General features: G+C 30.3%; 5 protein-coding genes across 17 annotated transcripts; 2 read left to right on the forward strand and 3 right to left on the reverse strand.

Annotated features, from left to right (window-relative positions):
• Positions 1-191: 191 nt before the first annotated feature.
• On the reverse strand, positions 192-1952 carry dnk (deoxynucleoside kinase). 2 transcript variants are annotated; one of them, XM_015329064.2, is made up of 4 exons: positions 1823-1952; positions 1092-1291; positions 758-1007; positions 192-676 (listed from the first exon to the last, which is right to left on the reverse strand). In XM_015329064.2, the coding sequence occupies exons 1-4, from the start codon at positions 1833-1835 to the stop codon at positions 360-362; spliced, it is 780 nt and encodes a 259-aa protein (XP_015184550.1). In that variant the 5' UTR covers positions 1836-1952; the 3' UTR covers positions 192-359. The 2 variants fall into 2 exon arrangements, with proteins under 2 accessions (XP_015184550.1, XP_015184551.1); XM_015329065.2 differs by lacking the exon at positions 1823-1952 and adding an exon at positions 1563-1669.
• Positions 1953-2163: 211 nt separating this feature from the next.
• Positions 2164-4974, forward strand: LOC107070668 (Cyclin-dependent kinase 9). Its single transcript, XM_015329094.2, has 7 exons — positions 2164-2392; positions 2728-2812; positions 2934-3024; positions 3196-3362; positions 3445-3686; positions 3795-3942; positions 4036-4974. Exons 1-7 carry the CDS (start codon positions 2286-2288, stop codon positions 4489-4491), a joined length of 1296 nt encoding a protein of 431 aa, XP_015184580.2. The 5' UTR covers positions 2164-2285; the 3' UTR covers positions 4492-4974.
• Positions 4975-5352: 378 nt separating this feature from the next.
• Positions 5353-14005, reverse strand: magu (SPARC related modular calcium binding-like protein magu). 4 transcript variants are annotated; one of them, XM_089173132.1, is made up of 10 exons: positions 13721-14005; positions 10869-11025; positions 10304-10675; positions 9955-10179; positions 6758-6805; positions 6450-6530; positions 6121-6354; positions 5884-6050; positions 5654-5819; positions 5353-5574 (listed from the first exon to the last, which is right to left on the reverse strand). In XM_089173132.1, exons 1-10 carry the CDS (start codon positions 13802-13804, stop codon positions 5489-5491), a joined length of 1620 nt encoding a protein of 539 aa, XP_089029258.1. In that variant the 5' UTR covers positions 13805-14005; the 3' UTR covers positions 5353-5488. The 4 variants fall into 4 exon arrangements, with proteins under 4 accessions (XP_089029258.1, XP_015184579.1, XP_015184578.1 ...); XM_015329093.2 differs by having other exon boundaries at positions 6758-6808; XM_015329092.2 differs by having other exon boundaries at positions 6758-6838.
• On the reverse strand, positions 13998-17691 carry LOC107070666 (uncharacterized). 6 transcript variants are annotated; one of them, XM_089173139.1, is made up of 7 exons: positions 17553-17684; positions 17380-17478; positions 15921-16017; positions 15619-15749; positions 15209-15434; positions 14901-15137; positions 13998-14806 (listed from the first exon to the last, which is right to left on the reverse strand). In XM_089173139.1, the coding sequence occupies exons 3-6, from the start codon at positions 15996-15998 to the stop codon at positions 14907-14909; spliced, it is 666 nt and encodes a 221-aa protein (XP_089029265.1). In that variant the 5' UTR covers positions 15999-16017; positions 17380-17478; positions 17553-17684; the 3' UTR covers positions 13998-14806; positions 14901-14906. The 6 variants fall into 6 exon arrangements, with proteins under 6 accessions (XP_089029265.1, XP_089029264.1, XP_015184571.1 ...); XM_089173138.1 differs by lacking the exon at positions 17380-17478 and having other exon boundaries at positions 13998-14432; positions 17553-17691; XM_015329085.2 differs by lacking the exon at positions 17380-17478 and having other exon boundaries at positions 17553-17691.
• LOC107070665 (uncharacterized) lies at positions 17386-18929 on the forward strand. Of its 4 annotated transcripts, none has more exons than XM_089173135.1 (5): positions 17386-17527; positions 17582-17758; positions 17961-18084; positions 18153-18619; positions 18705-18929. In XM_089173135.1, the coding sequence occupies exons 1-5, from the start codon at positions 17517-17519 to the stop codon at positions 18829-18831; spliced, it is 906 nt and encodes a 301-aa protein (XP_089029261.1). In that variant the 5' UTR covers positions 17386-17516; the 3' UTR covers positions 18832-18929. The 4 variants fall into 4 exon arrangements, with proteins under 4 accessions (XP_089029261.1, XP_089029262.1, XP_089029263.1 ...); XM_089173136.1 differs by having other exon boundaries at positions 17594-17758; XM_089173137.1 differs by lacking the exon at positions 17386-17527 and having other exon boundaries at positions 17562-17758; positions 18153-18303; positions 18403-18619.
• Positions 18930-18931: the final 2 nt, after the last annotated feature.

Consider the following 18931-nt stretch of genomic DNA (forward strand, 5'->3'; position numbering starts at 1 on the left):
ATATATTGTTTCCTTATTTACAATATTTTATATAAATTACAATTCTCATTAAATGTTTACATATGTGATGCAGATCTTTCATAATAATATTATAATTGATTTGATAAAAAGATGAAGGAAAGAATATTAGTAAATAGTTTTAAAATATTTACTAACTGTACAATAAATATATAAGCCCACAAATAATAAATAATATTTAATAAATAAGAAATTTCTATTGGTTTATAGAAAATGATGATTGTGTGTATCTTTTCTCATAATACATTTTTATAAAAGAAACAAAATCGAGTACTAGAAATGCATGATTTAAATTATTAAATGCAGAAATTTTTAATACCTACATTATTTATATTTTATTTCTAATAATCCAATTTTGCCTGTGAGAAAGTTGTATTTGTTGTTGTTGTTATTATTTCACTTTTATTTGCTTTTTGATTTTTATCCGAAAAAATGGTACTTTTGCATTTTTCAAATTCATCAACCATTTCGTTAATGCTCTTGTTTCCATCTAAGACAACGACTGGTGCTGGCAAAGAAAACAAGCTTTGTTGTAGTAGCCATTCGTCGTGTATTTGATGAATTTGTTGCAAGTATTCCAATGATACAGCATTTTCCTCTTTACGAGCTCGTATACGCATTCTTTGGTAAACAACTTCTGGACTTGTTCTTAAATATACTATATAATCGATAAACAGTATTAATGAATAAAGTATTCTAATATTAATTCAATATGTAAATAGATTAGTGTAAATCTTACTTATCATGTCTGTTTCTATGTTAGCACTTGTTATACACCAATTGTACCAATCTTCTAAAACAATAACTTCAATATCTTGCAACATTTTACTACGTTTCATATTTTCTATAAACAATCTTGCACTGTAAACCGATCTCTCCATGATTTTGTAAGGTGATTGTGTTTTATAAGTATGTAATTGAAGCATCGTTAACTGTACATAAGATTGGAATAGAAAAGCGTACCGCTTTGGATCTTTATACATAAGATCCTAAAATATAATTATTAAATTAATATCACATATGTATCTTTGATGTATCTTTGACATATTATTGATAAAAATAAAATGACTTACTAATAGATTAACTCCTGCAACATCACGCCATAGTTCTACAGGTTCTTGTAAAACCACCGCATTATCATAATTTTTGAAATGATTTAAAAAAGTAGTCTTTCCACTTCCAATATTACCTTCTACGCAGACTGTAAATGGTCTTTTGTAAATCTTATTAGGAGTTCCAGGCATTTTTTTTAATATATTACAAATTTGTCGAACTGAAACAATACATCATTTTTGTCATTTAATTTATCAAAGAGAAATTAATTGTATCAACTTATAAACATAGTTACAATATTTAGTTAATAGAAGAAATAAAATTATAAAAGAAAAGAATTTGATATTCTAAAATGACATATTTGACGTTTTAAATACCCTTTAATACACCAGTCAACAAAATTTGTCTAACAATATTACAAATTCACTGTAGTTAAAAAAATAAATAAATAAATAAATAATCAATGTTATAACATATTATATAAAAATTACATTATTTCACACGTTATCAAAGAACACTAAATAATTCCAAATAAATGATCCGTTTACACAATCTATTACTAAATATACTAAAAGTGATACGTTAATGTGAGTAAGTGACTGATACCGCCAAAATTTTGGCGCCAATACAGCGCACCCTACAGATGTTAGGTTAAGTTAATGAGAAAGTAATTAAATCACCTGACATGTTTCTATGCATAATATAACATAAATAAATATCGATGATGGTCATCGAATATATTAACTCTTACCTAAAAGACCCATTTTTGAATATATATTACAAATATTAATATTAAATATTTATTTTCAGAAAATAATAATAACATATAATAAAGCGTTATTGTTTAACCGGTCCACCATTTTTCTACTATGCAATTTTCAATAGTGATTTAAGGCTAGTTTACAATAAAAAATGAAAATGCCATAAAGTGGAACACTCAAATAACTATGTCCAATCATATTTCATAATCAATGTGTTTCACAGGAAGTATATAAAAATACAAAACGGAAATACTAGAAAAAAGACCCTAGACATGCGTCTCGTTCATTGAGCATAAATATTACTATACTATTGTTATTACGCGGGATCAGGTTAGACATTTTTAAATTTCATTGTGCTCTCTTCAAGATCGCCATTCAGTTAACCCAAGTAGTGTTTGATTTTTATTTAAATTATCTATTAAAGTGACAGCTTGTAATCTTAGAAAAAACAACATGGATAGAAGAAATAGAGAGGAATATATGCAAAATTTTACATTTCCTTTTTGTGACAATGTTGTGAAATATAAAAAGATTGTGAAAATTGGTCAGGGTACATTTGGGTAAGTTTCTAAACTTTGCTATTTCAATCTTTGTATTATATTATATATATAGGTTATATATATATATATATATGTATATATACTGTCTTTAGATTTCATATACAGTTTTATGTGTATAATTTATATATACTAAAAATATATTTATATATATATATATATATATATATATAGTGAAATGTTTGTTTTATTTCAATTTTTATATGTTACAAAGACGATGGATGTACCATGTCTTAATTATCTTTGGATAATAAAACATTTCAATAAGGAAACATTTTCAAATATTAGATAATAGTTCAAGTTGAAATTCAATTATATTTTCTTTTATTCAATAACAGTGAGGTATTCAAAGGGTATAATACGGCAAATCCTACCAAATATGTAGCTTTGAAAAAGATATTAAAAGAAAATAGTTCACAAGAGGTATGTATATATGTTGTCATCGTTAAAGTGCATAATTCAGTTAATTTATGAAATAGTTAAGACGTTTTAGAAGTTTACTACTTTTAATATTCACATGATTTATATTATTTCTTATTTTCAGTTTCCTAGAACAGCATTGAGAGAAATCACTATACTAAAATTATTGAATCATGAAAATATAGTGAAACTTATAGAAGTTTGTAGAGCCGGAGGTATCTATTTTTCTATAAATTTTATTTATTTCAACAAAAATAACTCTGATTCCAAAAAGTTAGAGGTTATCTTTGAATGAATTTAATGATTGCATTTAAGAAAAAAATGCAATGTGGCGATAATATTTCCTGTTTCATTGTAATCTTATAAGTTATAATTCTAACTTGTAGAAAACAGAGAAAATGAGTATCAAACCACTTTTTACATCGTATTAGAATTCTGCGAACATGATCTAGCTGGTTTATTATCCAATCCAAATGTTAAGTTTAATTTAGGAGAAATTAAGAATGTGCTTAAACAAATTTTTAACGGTCTCTTTTATATACATAAACGAAGAGTAAGTTTACGTACAAATAATTCAATACGAATATATTTATGGATAATAATAACAAATTTGTGATTAATCATTTTTTTTCCAGATTATACATAGAGACATTAAGTCTTCAAATATTTTACTTATGAAAAATGGTGTATTGAAGATTGCTGATTTTGGTTTAGCAAGACGATTTAGTGGAGTATTGGCTGAACAAACAAAGGGTTATACAAATAGGGTCGTTACTCTTTGGTATAGGCCTCCAGAATTACTGTTGGGAACTAGGAACTATGGTCCACCAATAGATATATGGGCTGCTGGATGTATAATGGCTGAAATGTGGACAAGGTATAATGTATTTTAATTAATGAAATATGAAAGAAATCTTAACTTATTATATATTAAAAGTATGGGCTTTTAAAAGTGGTTGTACAGGATTATTAAGCTAATTTTCAGAACGCCTATATTGAAAGGAGATACAGAACAAAGGCAGTTATTATACATTTCACAATTGTGTGGCTCTATAACGAAAGAAGTTTGGCCAAGTGTAGTAAAATGTCCATTGTATGATAAAATACATCTGCCCAAGGATCAAACAAGAAAAGTTTGTGAATGAATTCATTTATGTTGCTATATTTGTGTTGATATGATTATATTAATAATATTATATTGCATTAATATTTGTCTTTATTCTTAGATTAACGAAAAACTGGGGATTTGTATAAAAGATTCAAATGCTCTTGATTTGTTAGATAAACTTCTTACTCTTGATCCTGGTAAGAGGTATGATGCAAATTTAGCATTAGATCATGACTTCTTCTGGACAGATCCAATGCCTTGTGAATTAACTGAAATGTTAGCACGATATTCACATAGCATGTTTGAATTTTTTATACCAAGGCGGAGTAATAATCTTACTATTACTCGAGTACCACCCGGTGCATCAAGATCTAATAATGTTCCTGTTACTCGAGTACCACTCGGTGCATCAAGATCTAATAATGTTCCTGTTACTCGAGTACCACCCGGTGCATCAAGATCTACTAATGTTCCTGTTACTCGAGTACCACCCGGTGCATCAAGATCTACCAATGTTCCTTTTACTCAAGCATCAGGCGGTGCATCAAAATCTAATTCAACTTCCAATAGATAGTAAATTTCTTAGAAGAAATTGAACATTTGAAGTAATTCAATAACAATGTTATATGTTATATGTATTACTTCATTTTTTAGATTAATTTTTATAAAAATGTGCATCATAATTTAACACATTAAGCGCCGATCCCATGTTAAAGCGGGTTTCTTAGTTTATCGCTTGAACGCTGGCACTGAAATGTTGCAAAATTGTTTTGTTTGTTTAGTAGGTGTCTTACACGTTGATTTACATTTACATTTTTAACGAAAAAAAAAAAAACAAAACGTACGTTGTAGTTGAAACGTTGCCGGCGTCGGAGCGTTAAATTTCTTATATGTCGCTTAATGTATTAATATGACAATCCTTGTTACGTCACAGTAACTGCCATGCATTCTGATGATTAGTACAAAATAGATTATATAAAACGTGTTATACACTTAAGTAAGTAAATTATATTTTGTATAATTTTTTAATAAATTCATTATCCCCTTTTATGCTGTATGTTGAAGTCTTGTATTGTTGAAAGCATTTATGAAATGGTATTGGCCCAAATAAAACCTAAATAAATATTGTTATTATTCAAATTATCGTGTTAAACTGAGTGGTAATCGAGAGTAACTTCTCCAGTGTTAAAGGTTTCAAACAATATTGCAAATGGTATCTATATTTTCTAAGACAAGTATACAAAAATATATTCATAGATTTATTATTATTATTATTGCTTAGCTTTCGAAATTACTTGATCGATTGATTTTTATATACAATATACTTTTTATTTAGATTTAGTCATTTTTTTGTTTATTAATAGATTACCAATATTATTGGTAATATTATTATATAAAAGAAAATTGATAAGAATAGAAAAAAAGCACAACAAAGTAAAATGAATAAATGATTTTTACTAATTTGTCAATCTAATTTTCAATTAAATTCCATGATTAAATAATACTAAATTATTGCAATGCATTTAACATTGCATAGATTAAATGATAATGCATATCACATCAAATTTGTATTAATCGTCGTCATTGAGAAATTGATCCAATGGATTAGGACCCATCCTCTTTGGCTTGTTCGTAGATGAATTTTCAGAACTTTCAGCTAAAAAAATAATATATATTTATAATAATAAAATAATCATTTATTAAATAATGACAATTTTTAGCTGAAAAAAAGGTACCTGTTGCTACAGGTTGAGTACTTAGGCAACTCAACCATTCCGTCATACTGATTTTTCTGTCATTATTGATATCACAATACCTAGGCAATCTTTTGCCACATTTACGAAGCAACTTATTGTTAGAGACCATGATGCGAAAACTCTTCCATTCTTTTCTTTCCAGTACCTATTTGATCAAATTTCATCAAGTTAAACGTGTATTACATCAATGATATAAAATAATTACACACCTTATTTTTGTTTTTATCAAGCATTACAAAATGCCACGTGGCTATTTGTTCTTCTTTGGAAGCCTGCCAGTTGGCTGTTATTTCACTTGAATTAGAATCTTTCATTTTCTTTTTCAATACATCCATCAAGTTTCGTAAGAAAATTTGTTTTTTAATCTCGGGACATCCTGCGGGACAAAAGAGCGACAAAAATGATTTAAAAAACAAGGTAAAAAGTAAATATTAAATAATGCATACCTTTTATTGGTCTGCTAGGTGTAGGTGCTGGATCACAATTTGGTTTAGTGTCTTTCGAAGACGTTCCAGGTATAGGTTTACCCGTGTCTTGATAAACACACCAACAATAACCAGAATAACATTGGACTTGTTCGTATCTACCATCAGGTGTGCATTGTGGTATATAAAATTTTTCTTGTGAATTATTTCTTTGATCTTCCATTACCGATAGCCTATCCGATAAACAGTCCGTTGCTGATGCATTAAAAATTATTCTTTTATGTTATTTACTTGGCAAAAAATACAATAACTAAAGAAAATAAATTGTACATGTTTTAGAAGAAACATACCATCATTTTCTTCTTTGGTATCGGCTGGATTATCAGAATACGTGGTTCTTGTATCTGTAGGCGAGGCATTACCTTTGAGTACTGGAACAATGCGAATGAAGTTATAGAGATTACTATATAGTATATTAGTATGTCAACAACATTTTGTGTGTTAGTAGTTTAATAAATAACATATTTACATATTTACATGAAATATTAGAAGATTAATAGTCGCGTATAATAAATTATCTTATCGCTCGCTAAACAAATATCTTTGTTTAAAAAGAAAATTGCACTAACCCAAAGGACATTACAGGACTGAAACTCACCTTTATCAGTGGCCTGTGTCCTCTGGTCCTCGGGGACCTCGCGAGGATCTGCTGCGGAGTTCAGCGACAAGAACAAACGTACTAAATGATAACAATGATGTCACTCAGCCGACCGGCTTTACCTATATATGTACAGTTTGCTTTGCGTCATTCGCGCACCATTGCTCAAAAGCGTAGCAGCAAATTATAATTTATAAAGGGGCGAGGATGGGTTGTGTGAATGAATGGGGGTAAGGTGATTGTGAATGACAAAAGAAGAAGAGATATAGTGAAATCTCATGCACGCACGGGATCATGCTATAACGCATATATTTTGGACTCCATTGTGTTCAACGTTTAAATCGTGTAAACCTATCGTTTTCAATAAAAAAAAAAAAAAGTACGATTTATTTAAATTGCACATTTAAATATAATTATTGTAAATTTCCTTTATGCTAAAGCCTCTTATCGTTCTAAATACTTCAATCTCCTTTCTCAATTTTGTCTCGACCTGAAAATAAGGTATTTATTGACGAAAGATCTCGCGTGGGTGTAAAAAACTTGAGACGCGACAACGAGAAGAGAAGAGAAGAGAAGTATAAGGAGGATAGTTTTAAACGGGCGCGTGTTACGCGAAGTCAATTGCTTCAATTCCTTCCTAAACGAGAGAGAGAGAAAAGCTACGTACGTGTGGGCAAACTTCCTGCAGAATTTGTGAATATTATAGCTCAGCGCGACGAACTATCCAGCGGGTCTCGCATTTTACGATATATCCTGTCTCGAAGAACCATTCTTAATTTATCGTCGCGACTTAACATTAACGCGACTTTAGTTTTATCCCTCGTTGATAGTCGATACGCGTATCAACGTAAGTTCTTGCATCTTAATAATATGCATTACCAAGATCAATGAACCACCAAGTAGTAAACGAAATCATAGTATATATTTATTTGACATCATGCTGGTATATTGATAGAAGCTTTCAAGCGGATTAGAATTCGACGCGAAGCATGTTACATATTATTAAACAACAACAACAACAATAACAAGAACAGAAATACATGCATGTGCATTTCTAGCGAGCCTGCCTATCTTACATCCGGTGGGAAATATTGTTTGCCCATTATTGTTGCACTTATTAAATAACAAAACAAACTTGTGCGAAATTTTAACGAAGCTAAGGAGAAGGAGGATTATCTCAACAACGCAAAAACTGCATTAAAACAATTTTTCTTCTCTGTCGCATTGTACTTTTTTGTTTCCAATATTTTGCAATACATGCATATCTCTAGTTTTGGTATGATAGATTATATATAGGAGGAGACAAATGTCAAGAGGAAAAAGGATTTCAAACGTTTGATCAATGAAAAAAGTTCTCTCTTTTCTATGTCCAGCATATCAAAGAATGAATCTTCGTATCGTTCAAAGACTAGTACGAGAACGATAGTTTGTTTTCGATAAAACGCAAGTTTGTGTTCTTGCTTAATGATTATTAATTATCCTACTGCACTTAAGGATCTCGTTATCGTGTATATATGAAGAATGATCGTAGTTTGTTTATCTTTATTTTTTTTTTTTTCATTATTTTTTCTACCACGATCGGTCCAAAAAGGTTTATTCCCGACGATGACGATATTTCACTCAACACTGGCCAATCATCGTCGTCGTTCGTCGTATTCCTCCTTCTCCTGATCTTCTTTTACACCCCCATCACCTTCTTCGTAGAGGTGCACGTTAATCATACTTTGAAACATATATTATTAGGTTTTTTTTTCCAACAAATAGCAGAATATATTTATGGTATTTCCCTTAACTTGTAATGTTGCAATATATAAAGTTATAAAAGAGTTATAAAAGAATTTTCTTAAGAACACAAAAAAAATGTATTGAAAAAATGTTAGGATACTTAGTCAGATAATTTCAATCTCTCGTAAAATATTTCAACATTATGAGATAAAGGAAACATCCTGCATACGTATATTTGTATTAGCAAGAAATTGTTTTTTTTTTCTTTCTAGCAATTTTATTATACGAGAGTTTATTACTAACTTCTTCATTTTTTGAAGAACACTTTAGTCGATGACAAGAAGTTTAACTAGAAGTAGTAGTATTTGAAGTTTTGAATCTTCGGTCAAATAAATACGATAACGTTGACGCAGAATTCCTACTGAAATCATAATGAATAATAATAAAGAAGCATACAACAACTCTAAACGTAAAGATTCAAATAGAGATAGAAGAATTTGTTCATTAACATAGTTTAGGATTAGTATTGTAAAAAAAAATGTCAGAAAAAAAAACTTACCTTTTTTTCGTCTCTACACGTTTCCATTTTCGTTTCTTCATCTTCTTTTCGCATATTGTTTCCAATAATCCTGTCATTTGATTAGCAGTCATTTCAACCACATATCATTTTTTTTCGAGGATAATTTTAACAATGATAGCAATACTATTATTTTGTGTACCTAATTATTTTTTACTATGAGAAATAAATGTCATATACAATGGTAACGAGATCATCTTATTTCCAATTATTTTAATCCATAGAACGAATGATTTTTGAAATATTGATAAAGATAAACTAGATATACTAAATATTTAAATTTTAATATCCATTATAGATATGCTGGACATAATTGTATTTCTTTTACCAAGAATCCTTAAAAGAATCTATAATCATTTGTGCAGAATAGGAGGAGGAGGAGGAGAAGGAGGAAGGGGAACCCCATTTAGTATATATAATGTACTTCCTGATATAGCAAAGGATAAATGTCTAAAGAAAGATCAAACTTTGCTCTCTTGCGGTTTCATATTTCGAATAGTAACGTAATTATATTCCAATAGAATGATTCATCATGCGTGCGTGACTAATGCGAGGAAGATTTCGACCATCCATTTAAAAGAGAAAGGAAGGAAGAAAGAGAATAAGGAAAAGAAGAAGAAGAAGAAGAAAATAATTATTCGGCTTGCAAGCATCGAAATAAAAATGATAATGAATTTTTAAATTATTTATCAATGATGACAGTTCGGAAAAAAATGGTAAATAATAATCGTGCAAAGGATATTCCACGCATTTAATGGGCTTTAAATCAGCTCGCATTCAGGACAAAAATATTTATCGATAAAATGATAACAGAAAAAATAAAGAAGAAGAAGAAGAAGAAGAAGAAGAAGAAGAAGAAAAATTAGGTAAAAGGTGATACACGTAAAAGACTTACGAGTGAAATCGTTGGATAAGCAAGTACCCCATTCTTGCTTAGAAAGTCTGAGATCTCGATCGATGTCGCAGGTTCGGGCGAACGTACGAGCACATCTTTTAGGTTTAACTACTTGTTTAGCAACTTTGCGAAGTTCCTTGTACTCCGTACGATCCAGATAACCATCCCCATTTAGATCTAGAGTACTGAATTTCCAAGACAATACGCGTTCCACGTTTTTGTCACCTAAGAATGAACGAACGAGATCAACGCGAATTTATCAATGGATTTATTTGGATTAAATATAGTAATAAAAATATGAAAATATAACAGCGTTGTTTGTTTATTCTGTTAAATTCTAAACACTCACCATTCGCTGATATATTAGTTCGTTTATATTCAATCCTAAAATTATCTATGAGATTATTATTAAACTTGGTTTTTTCAAGACGACCACATGCATTTCGTTTTGTATTGTTATAGTGTCCATTTTCCTTCAAATTAGAGGAACGTCTCTTGTGTCCACTCTTAGTAGCAATGGCAGATCTGAGAGCGAGTTTCTCGCATCTCGGTCTTTGGTGCCTTACCGAGGTATTCGGCAGTGGACGTCCTTGCAATGTTACGCACCAGCAAAACCCGGTCTCCATGTGGCATTGCACCGGCGCAAATGTACCATCTGGTCGGCAAACCGGTCGTACTCTCGATCGTGACGACAATCTCGCCGAAAAGCATGCTGGCATTTCTAAACAAATTTCGTTAATGTTTTTTTTTTTTTTTTTCCCCTACCTATTCAAACGTATTCTTAATTTATTCTTTTTTAAATAGAGAATCGTTAATAATCGTGTCTCAAGCAATGACTAATACTGTCTTGCTATCTTTCCACGAGTTTATTTAATCATCTAATTAATAGATATATTTACAGTTGTCATACGAACCTGGACAGGGTCCGGTGTGTTTAATTAGGATAGATTCACCCTGGCACTGCTTCGAAATGACCTGACATTGACTAGGATACGTGACACCGTCGCTTCCACATACCGGTTCACTTTTATCTTCTATCGTGCACTCGGCTAATTTCTTCTGGCATTGTTCCTAGGATAATAGAATTATAAACGAAAATGTACTTTGCTGAGCGTTTAATGATTAATTGAACAATTTTAGATTGAACCAATTATTCTTGAATTAAATCTTTGTTCGTCGTATAATTAGTTATATGTAATTCATTAATTGGTGTTTACCCAAAAGGAATAAAAAAAAGAAGAAAAGTCGTAAGCTATCTCATATGTAACCGAAGGGTCTCGCATACCATTGCGTACGTAAAACGAGGAACAGAAGAAGAAGAATAAGAAGAATAAAAGGATAAATACTCTGACAGAGAGTAGCTGGCAGTAAGTATTCGGAAGGAACTGTTTGTACGTACGCAGGAATGCATCAACGTGCGTGTGTGTCGTGAAAAGCAACAAGAAAGAGAAAAGGCCTCGTAAGATATTGGCTGTCTCCAAACAGGTTTCTTAGACGCTTTCTGTACCTGATGCTCTTCGTCCCGTACCGCACTACACCGCACTGGACTATACCGTACCGTATCGCTACGGGGTTCACGGTCTCGCATCAATTATTATTTCTGTCTCATCATCGTTATTCCTTTTACCTTATATTAATTAAACAAAATAATCTTAGAAGCGATAGTAGATAGTAAAATTTTCATCATGTCGATCTTAAACAAATGTTTCGAGAGAGATTAACAACGTTGTTCTTTTCTAACGATTATGTCAAGCAGAAATTCGTCTCGTTTATTTACGAATTTTTTTTTTCTTTTTGAGAATATTTTTCGGTTTATTTCATAGGAAAGAAAATTCTTTGAAAAAAGATACAAGTTCGAAATAGAAAATCGATAGGTGTTCAGGTATATAAAAGTTTCATAAAAAAAAAAAAGAGAATAATCAGAGAAAGTAAATATCGAACTGTACGAACGTGTTTTCGATACCAAGTCTTAGCAACGAACGAGAGAGTAAAAGTATTCAAAATAGAATACATTAAAAAAAAAAAATAAGTATTGATTTATTTATTTCTCTCTCTCTTTCTCTTTCTCTCTGATTTCATTGTAAAACGTATGCAAACAATTTATAAACAATCGATCGAAATGGAACAACTAGCTTTCATGTTTTTATCATAATTAATTAGGTATATCGGGAGAACGTAGAGCAGTGTTATAAATAACGACGAGATTCTCTTATAACGAGATGAAAAGAAGAGAAGAAGAAGAAGGATCGTGAAGTCGAAGATTAAGATATCAATACGGAAATTGATTGAACTCATAATTTACTTGACGCGTACGATGAGAACGACGACGACGGCGATGATGATGATGATGATGGTGATGATGATGGTAGAGAACGTGTTTCTAAATGGCAATAAGCCTCTTATACAGTATCTTATAGTTCGATTATATTTCAAGTTGATTTTATTCCCGCACATTTATTTCTCTAACGTAAATATAAGTTTATTCGTCGAAAAGATAATGACTACCAACGAGGTTTTATGTAATTCAGTTATCGTTCGGTCGTCGGTACAAACGAACGTAAGTAAGTACGTATATACATATATATATATATATATACATAGATAGATATATACTACATAAGTCTCGCGCTTAATCACTAACAGAGAGACGTACAAGGCGCCTATTATTAAATGTAAAACACGCTCTTTAAATGTTCGATCATTAGTTAGAGGTACCGCCTTTCACCTTTCTTTTAACTTAACAAGATCATTGGCAAACAAAGGATTTCTTGTTTCGTAAGATAAGATGAAATATTTTATTCCTCCCATTTCAAATGTTCTTCTTAACGATGATGATGATGATGATGATGATGATGATGATGATGATGATGACACTTATGATACTCGATTTAACATTTACACATAATGAATGTTTAATTAGACATAGAACCGATAAATAACAAAAAATAGATAAAGCGAGAGATATTTATCTTAGTTTGGTATAACAAAAGCGTATCTTCTCATCTAAAACGTATGGAGTTTAGTAGACCTATCTTTCTGAACATGTACAAAGTATATATCATTTAAAGAAGAGGGCGAAAAAGAAAATATACTTTGAGCTTTAATCTGGCCGCAGATATTTGTCTTACTTTTCTGCTCGCAATCAGTGTAAATAAAACGCGTACTTACGCGTCGTAAGTTAAAACGTTCAAAGAGAGAATGTTGTAATCCTTTAATAATTTTCATATATCGTGTGGCGCCTCTCATCTTTCTCTCATTCTCTTGAATAAAAATTTTGTTTGCTTTTTTTTTTTTTACACACGTACTTCATGGGACAGAAATCGTAATTATTTATTTATCATAATTCTCGTATTTATCATAGAGATATTGTTATTATCAAATTATACAGATGATTTTTTTTTAAACGTCGAACATTAAAAAACTATTTAGTCGATTCAATATAATAGTCATTCGAAATGACTGTAAGATGTTTGTAAGCTGCGCACATTTAGCACAACAGATATCACCGCTTGAGAGCACGATAAGTGTACAAGTTATGCATTGCATAGAATAATGGCTTCAATTATCTGAGGCGAATAGTCGGCAAATGCTTTTCTTTTTCAACTATTTAATTGAAACATAATAAACGATCTAAACCGTTCGATGACGCGCCGTCTGCATCGCCTCGTGTGAATTGTTTCAAAAATAATAATAATAATAATAATGTTATCGTTTAATTTCGACAATAAGTTATAATAATATTTAAAAAAAATGTTGTTGACAATACCTCAGCGGAAGTGATAGGATTAGCGGCAACAAAATGTTGAAAGAAGATCGAAAGTAAAACGAGACGAATTGTCAGCATCAGCATCGTGTCCTCGAAGGCAGATGATCGCGCGTCTTCGAGGTCGATCAGGATCAGAAACACGCACGTGCACGCACACGCTCAAATGCATTCACTCGTTCCTGTACTCCTGCAGACATATGCTATCCTCTTACTCATTATTTTGTCTGTTACTGGACACTCGAATAGCTAACAGATAGACACTCTTCTTTTCTCTGTCTATCTTTCTATCTTTCTCTCTTCTATTTTCCTATGTTATATGAAAATCAATTTTAAAAGGTTTTCATCAAGTAATATCTCTTTTTATTAATCTATTTAAACGTTGTCACTTTTGCAAAACGTTAGAAATGATTCACTGTTCAATATTTGATTGGATATGAAGACAAGTAAACGTAAAATCGGTACTTAACGGGACCATCGCATGCCTATTCGTGGCAAGTGCTGTCGGACGACTAACACTTGCCACTTGCTTACTGCCGAAGTAACCTGTCCCGGCTTTCAACAGCGACGGCTCTTTCCTGTGCCTGCCTGCCTGTCTGCCTTCTCTTGACTTGCCTGCATGGCTCGGCTTACCCTGGCCTGGCCTGTCCTGTCCTGTCTGCCTGCCAGTCTGCTTTCCTACATGCATGCCTGCATGTCTCTAAGCCCGGTCTTCCTATCATTTAACAAAGCGATCCCAACTACCTCTCTCTCTTACAGCTACTAATTCTACTTGTCAATTTGAAAAGAGTGACGAATGTTTTTTTTACTGAATTTGACCTTCCAACATGTGTTTTGTCTCTTTTACAACATCCTATGTCTTTTCGTTTGAGAATATCTATCTTATTTTTTCAAAGAAATAATATATCCTGAAATTTTATATTTATTTAATTTAATAATAAATATTAAAAATATAGATTTATTTTTTCAAGGATTTTTTTTTCTTAGAAAAGATCTTGTCTTTCTTTCTTGTTTTTTTTTTATTTGAAACGTGGAAACACACGAGCTTAACAATGGGTTCGAATTGTTCAAACCAAACCAGTACAGCCCCTAACAATATATTAAATATATATTAAATGCATATACGTATTTTGTTTATTTATTAGAAAAAATATTTAAATAAAATAAAATAAAATAAACTTACAATCGATCAATGAAAAAATTCACGATAAATATTTTTTAAAATTCGTGTTCCGTCTTGAAATTTGTGATATTCGAAAATTGGATAGCCAGTGGGTAAATGCATTTCACGATCAATCTTTTTTAACGAAATGATTTTCTTCTCTTCGTCTTCCGATACGTTCCAGATGTTACGAAAATATATCGTAGTATCCAAATTGGTTTTTTTTAAAATCGACGAAGACCACACGCAAGCGTGTACCTAAGAAAATAAATGAACTGGTAATACTGCGTGTGTTATTCGTTTATGCATGAATTAATAGTATAGCTTACAATGGTATTAGAAATTCGTGAACACGAATTTATCGCATCAAAGATGACACTAAACGTTCTGGCAATACGCATCTTTGTTTTTTCTTCACAAGGATCTTCTTTCTTTGTTGCATCATCGTTAATAATGTAATGATCTATGTCGTCTAACAAAAGTATTGTAGGTAATGAAATAAATGTATGCAATTCTGCTAATTGTGTTGCTAAAGATTTGTAATCCGATAGATACCTATAAATTTATTATTTTTCTATAATTAATTCTAATAATTTCCAGTAATAATAATACATAAATGTTTGTTGATTTTTTTCTTTTCTTTTACAAGAATATGTACATTTTTATTTTCATACTTCACAAAAAAAAAATATTGAATGTTATGTACTTTATTTGAAATACAACCAAAAATTAAACTTACAAAAATGTAATCAGTTTATATGTATAGTATGTTGAAGGATTACTTTCATGACAAGCTGAAGGAATTTGTTGTAAAGGTATCGGTGTGATAAAGAAAACACGATTACCTTCTTCTGCCCAATAAATGGCTGCCTGTTAAATAATATATTTTAACTATTCTACTTAATTATATTTCTTTCTAATAGAAAAAATGTCTCTGTTTACACCGAGAAACATGTAATTTATTTAAAATATAAATTGTTGAATAATGTATCTTTATCTATTATCTTTATTCATTACCATGATATAATATCATCTATATACCTCATATAAGAATGTCTTGCTCAATTTTGCTGGTCCATGTAAAAGCGTCGTCTTGAGATTTTGTTTAACAGCAAACATAATATTTACATTTTGTAATCTAAATAAATGAAATACTTCAGAACAATATAATTCAATATACAGAAATATTGAAAAGTATTTAAGTTTGTTTTTTAAGTAATGAAAACAGTAATAAGTAAACTAAAGTTATGTAGAAACAGTGTTAGATCATTTTTATATAATTCTACAAAATAAATGATTAAATGATCAAAAGAATAAAATTGACATAATCAAGAAGATTTGTTCAAATTTATTGTTATAATTATGATTAAAACAAACATAAACTAACAATCGGTAAAGTTATTTATGAAGTTATAAACTTGATAACCTCACTTTTATTATCTTTATTTTGTCACTACTTACATTAGTACTATAATAACAAACTTAGCATACTTTCTTTTTTTACATGATAAAGTAACAATAAAATACTGTTAAAAAAAAAGCAGGGTATATGACACACATAAAATGTAACAAATAAAACCTTGTGAAGAAAAGAAAGTTAAATGTCACACGACGACGACAAACAAATCCTAAATGACAGATCTAGTATTGATATTAAATTAATGATAAATATTATAAATATTTTATAAAGGTTTTATAATAAATAATACAAAGTTGTTATTTATTTGTACAAGATTATAATCAGATAATTATAATAAGAGAGTATCTTTTGAAAATATATATATATATAAGTAACTTTTAGTTTATCACGTAATCTTTTTCAAACACGAACGAGGGAACGGAAGTTTAACAGATAATAACCAATTATTCTGTAATAATGTAGTATACGTATATACATACACATTTTACAATGATTTACACACTACTGATCGAATATTCACATAGTAATAACAATAGATGACAACGCCCACGAATAAACTTCCGAGAGACAAGCCCTATTAATCCGTCTCTTCGAGTAGATCATAAGAAACAAAGGACAAACGCTAAATTTATGTCAATGTGTGTATATATATATAGGGTAGATCAACAATTTCTTATCATTAGAAATATCTTATTTTAAACGTTATTCTGTAAATAATTAATAAAATAAAATCTATGTATTATCAATAATAGATAATGAAGATAAGTAAGGTAGTTTTCTTACCGATGTGGTACTTTGAAAACTTCTCAATTACCATCATAGTTTTAAATCACACAGGTTATAAAAAAATGTATAAAAAAAAGCTTTTTTTCATGATTAATATATAACAGAATAAAAAATGAATATTAACGATATATTCTATACGAGTATTGTAGTTTAAATGAACAGTACAGGTGTGACAGAAGATGAATTTGATAATATTTGTGAGAAAAAAGTAATGTTGTAAGGAACAAAAGTTAATTTTTCACCCTGTATAAAGAAATAGAAAGAAACGATTAGTATTATACAGTACATACGTACTAGCATGATTTTTCTGCTCGATTGTGTTTCAAGTCAAGAAGGCGATCTCGCGTAACGTATTGCGTTACGAATTACGTTCTATCATTTTAAAGACCTGGACTAGACAAACCCATATACTATGATCTTGACTATAAAAGATGTTGCAAAGGTAAGAGAGCCGTAGTTGTACTTACAAAAGAGACATGTCAACGTCCAAAAGCAGTTCTCTTCTTAGACTTAATCAAGAGGCTCGTCATATTTCCGATGATTGGCAAACTCGTGAAACCGATTCGGAAATAAGCGACAATGATTTCATCACCAAGGGTGCATTCCTATTAACACCTAGCCACGACTTCAATATAGAAAAGGCAGCGTCTATCTGTGAAAAAATGAACTTTCGGTAAGAATTCTTACATTAATATTTCTTTAATCAAATGCACTTCGATACGTTAGATCACTGACGCGCTTATTTCCCGCGTTTTTCAAAACAAATGATACTCGTTCCCGCTAGTTTTTTAATGGCGCCAAATTTAAAATCAATAAACATATATGAGACTGCTTCAACGATACATTTAAATCTTTTATACTATAAAAATTTTCAGCGGGGCATTTTCTTTAACAAAAACAGCTACTGGAATACTTTTTAAATTTAGCAACATTGACGATTATAACGCAGTGTATAAGAAAGGTTTTCATAAAGTAACTGGTGCACGTTTTTATAAAAAGGTAAAACTTGTACAAAATTATATACAATATAAGACTATTATTAAAATGAATAATATTTTTGACTATAGATTGCTATACCATGTAGACCAGCGAAGACATTTACAGTGTACGTATTAGATGTACCAGAAGAATTACCAGAAGATGATATCAGACATGCTTTATTTAAATACCGTTCTATAGTAGAAGTAACAAGAGTTCCTCTTGCAACTGGAACTGTTTGTAAGTTTAAAAAGGAATCTTCTTTATCATTCGTAGGAAAGATTATTTTATTATTTCATTATTTAATCAATTTTTTTATTATTTTCATGTATGATTTAGTAAAAGCTATCAATGATAGATTAAAAAATGAAGCACAATCTTTAAATGAGCCAGCAACAATTTACACTGGACCACCTGTTATAAGAGTTACTCTTGCTAGTTTGGAAGAAACTAGTGTATTGCTTAGTCAAGGCTTAGATTTTTATGGAGCAACTTATTTTCCTACAGACACACCATTAACTTCATCACAATCGCTTGTTAAATATAAAAACAATAGGTTAGCAAGCTATATATATATATATATATATGTATACGTGCAATGATACAGTGATTAATATTTCCTAAGTATTTATTTATTTTAGATGGAATGAACTTGCATCAATCTATCCTGGTCAAAGAGTTAGAGATTTACTACCAGTCTTTGACAATGCTGGCTTCGATAAGATTCCACCACCTACAAGTCGAATGATTAAACCACCAAAAAATTGATAAAAGAACAATTAAAGCATTTTTTGAAATAACTTTGCTTTGATATTAATTATGTCTCAATAAATATATTAATAAAGGAAAAACAAATCATTTGTAAATA

This window comes from Polistes dominula, unplaced genomic scaffold (genome assembly GCF_049000335.1).
Source record: "Polistes dominula isolate Pdom_NZ unplaced genomic scaffold, Pdom_raw_medaka contig_22, whole genome shotgun sequence".
Classification (NCBI taxonomy): domain Eukaryota; kingdom Metazoa; phylum Arthropoda; class Insecta; order Hymenoptera; family Vespidae; genus Polistes; species Polistes dominula.

Bases quoted from the DNA above. Each gene is read 5' to 3' on its own strand.
- dnk (XM_015329064.2), bottom strand. The intron at 1,008-1,091 runs GTAAGTCATTTT...ATTATATTTTAG, and splicing joins TTGCAGGAGTTAATCTATTA to GATCTTATGTATAAAGATCC. The intron at 677-757 runs GTAAGATTTACA...TCGATTATATAG, and splicing joins CATAGAAACAGACATGATAA to TATATTTAAGAACAAGTCCA.
- LOC107070668 (XM_015329094.2), top strand. From the start codon at position 2,286: ATGGATAGAAGAAATAGAGAGGAATATATGCAAAATTTTACATTTCCT. The intron at 2,813-2,933 runs GTATGTATATAT...TCTTATTTTCAG, and splicing joins AAGAAAATAGTTCACAAGAG to TTTCCTAGAACAGCATTGAG. The intron at 3,687-3,794 runs GTATAATGTATT...GCTAATTTTCAG, and splicing joins ATGGCTGAAATGTGGACAAG to AACGCCTATATTGAAAGGAG.
- magu (XM_015329092.2), bottom strand. From the start codon at position 13,804: ATGCTGATGCTGACAATTCGTCTCGTTTTACTTTCGATCTTCTTTCAA. The intron at 10,676-10,868 runs GTTCGTATGACA...AAATTTGTTTAG, and splicing joins ACACACCGGACCCTGTCCAG to AAATGCCAGCATGCTTTTCG. The intron at 6,531-6,757 runs GTGAGTTTCAGT...GCATTGTTCCAG, and splicing joins GACACAGGCCACTGATAAAG to TACTCAAAGGTAATGCCTCG.
- LOC107070665 (XM_089173134.1), top strand. From the start codon at position 17,562: ATGTCAACGTCCAAAAGCAGTTCTCTTCTTAGACTTAATCAAGAGGCT. The intron at 17,759-17,960 runs GTAAGAATTCTT...AAAAATTTTCAG, and splicing joins TGTGAAAAAATGAACTTTCG to CGGGGCATTTTCTTTAACAA. The intron at 18,620-18,704 runs GTTAGCAAGCTA...TATTTATTTTAG, and splicing joins GTTAAATATAAAAACAATAG to ATGGAATGAACTTGCATCAA.
- LOC107070666 (XM_089173138.1), bottom strand. The intron at 15,435-15,618 runs GTAAGTTTAATT...ATAAATTTATAG, and splicing joins TATAAACTGATTACATTTTT to GTATCTATCGGATTACAAAT. The intron at 15,138-15,208 runs GTAAGCTATACT...TTATTTTCTTAG, and splicing joins CACGAATTTCTAATACCATT to GTACACGCTTGCGTGTGGTC.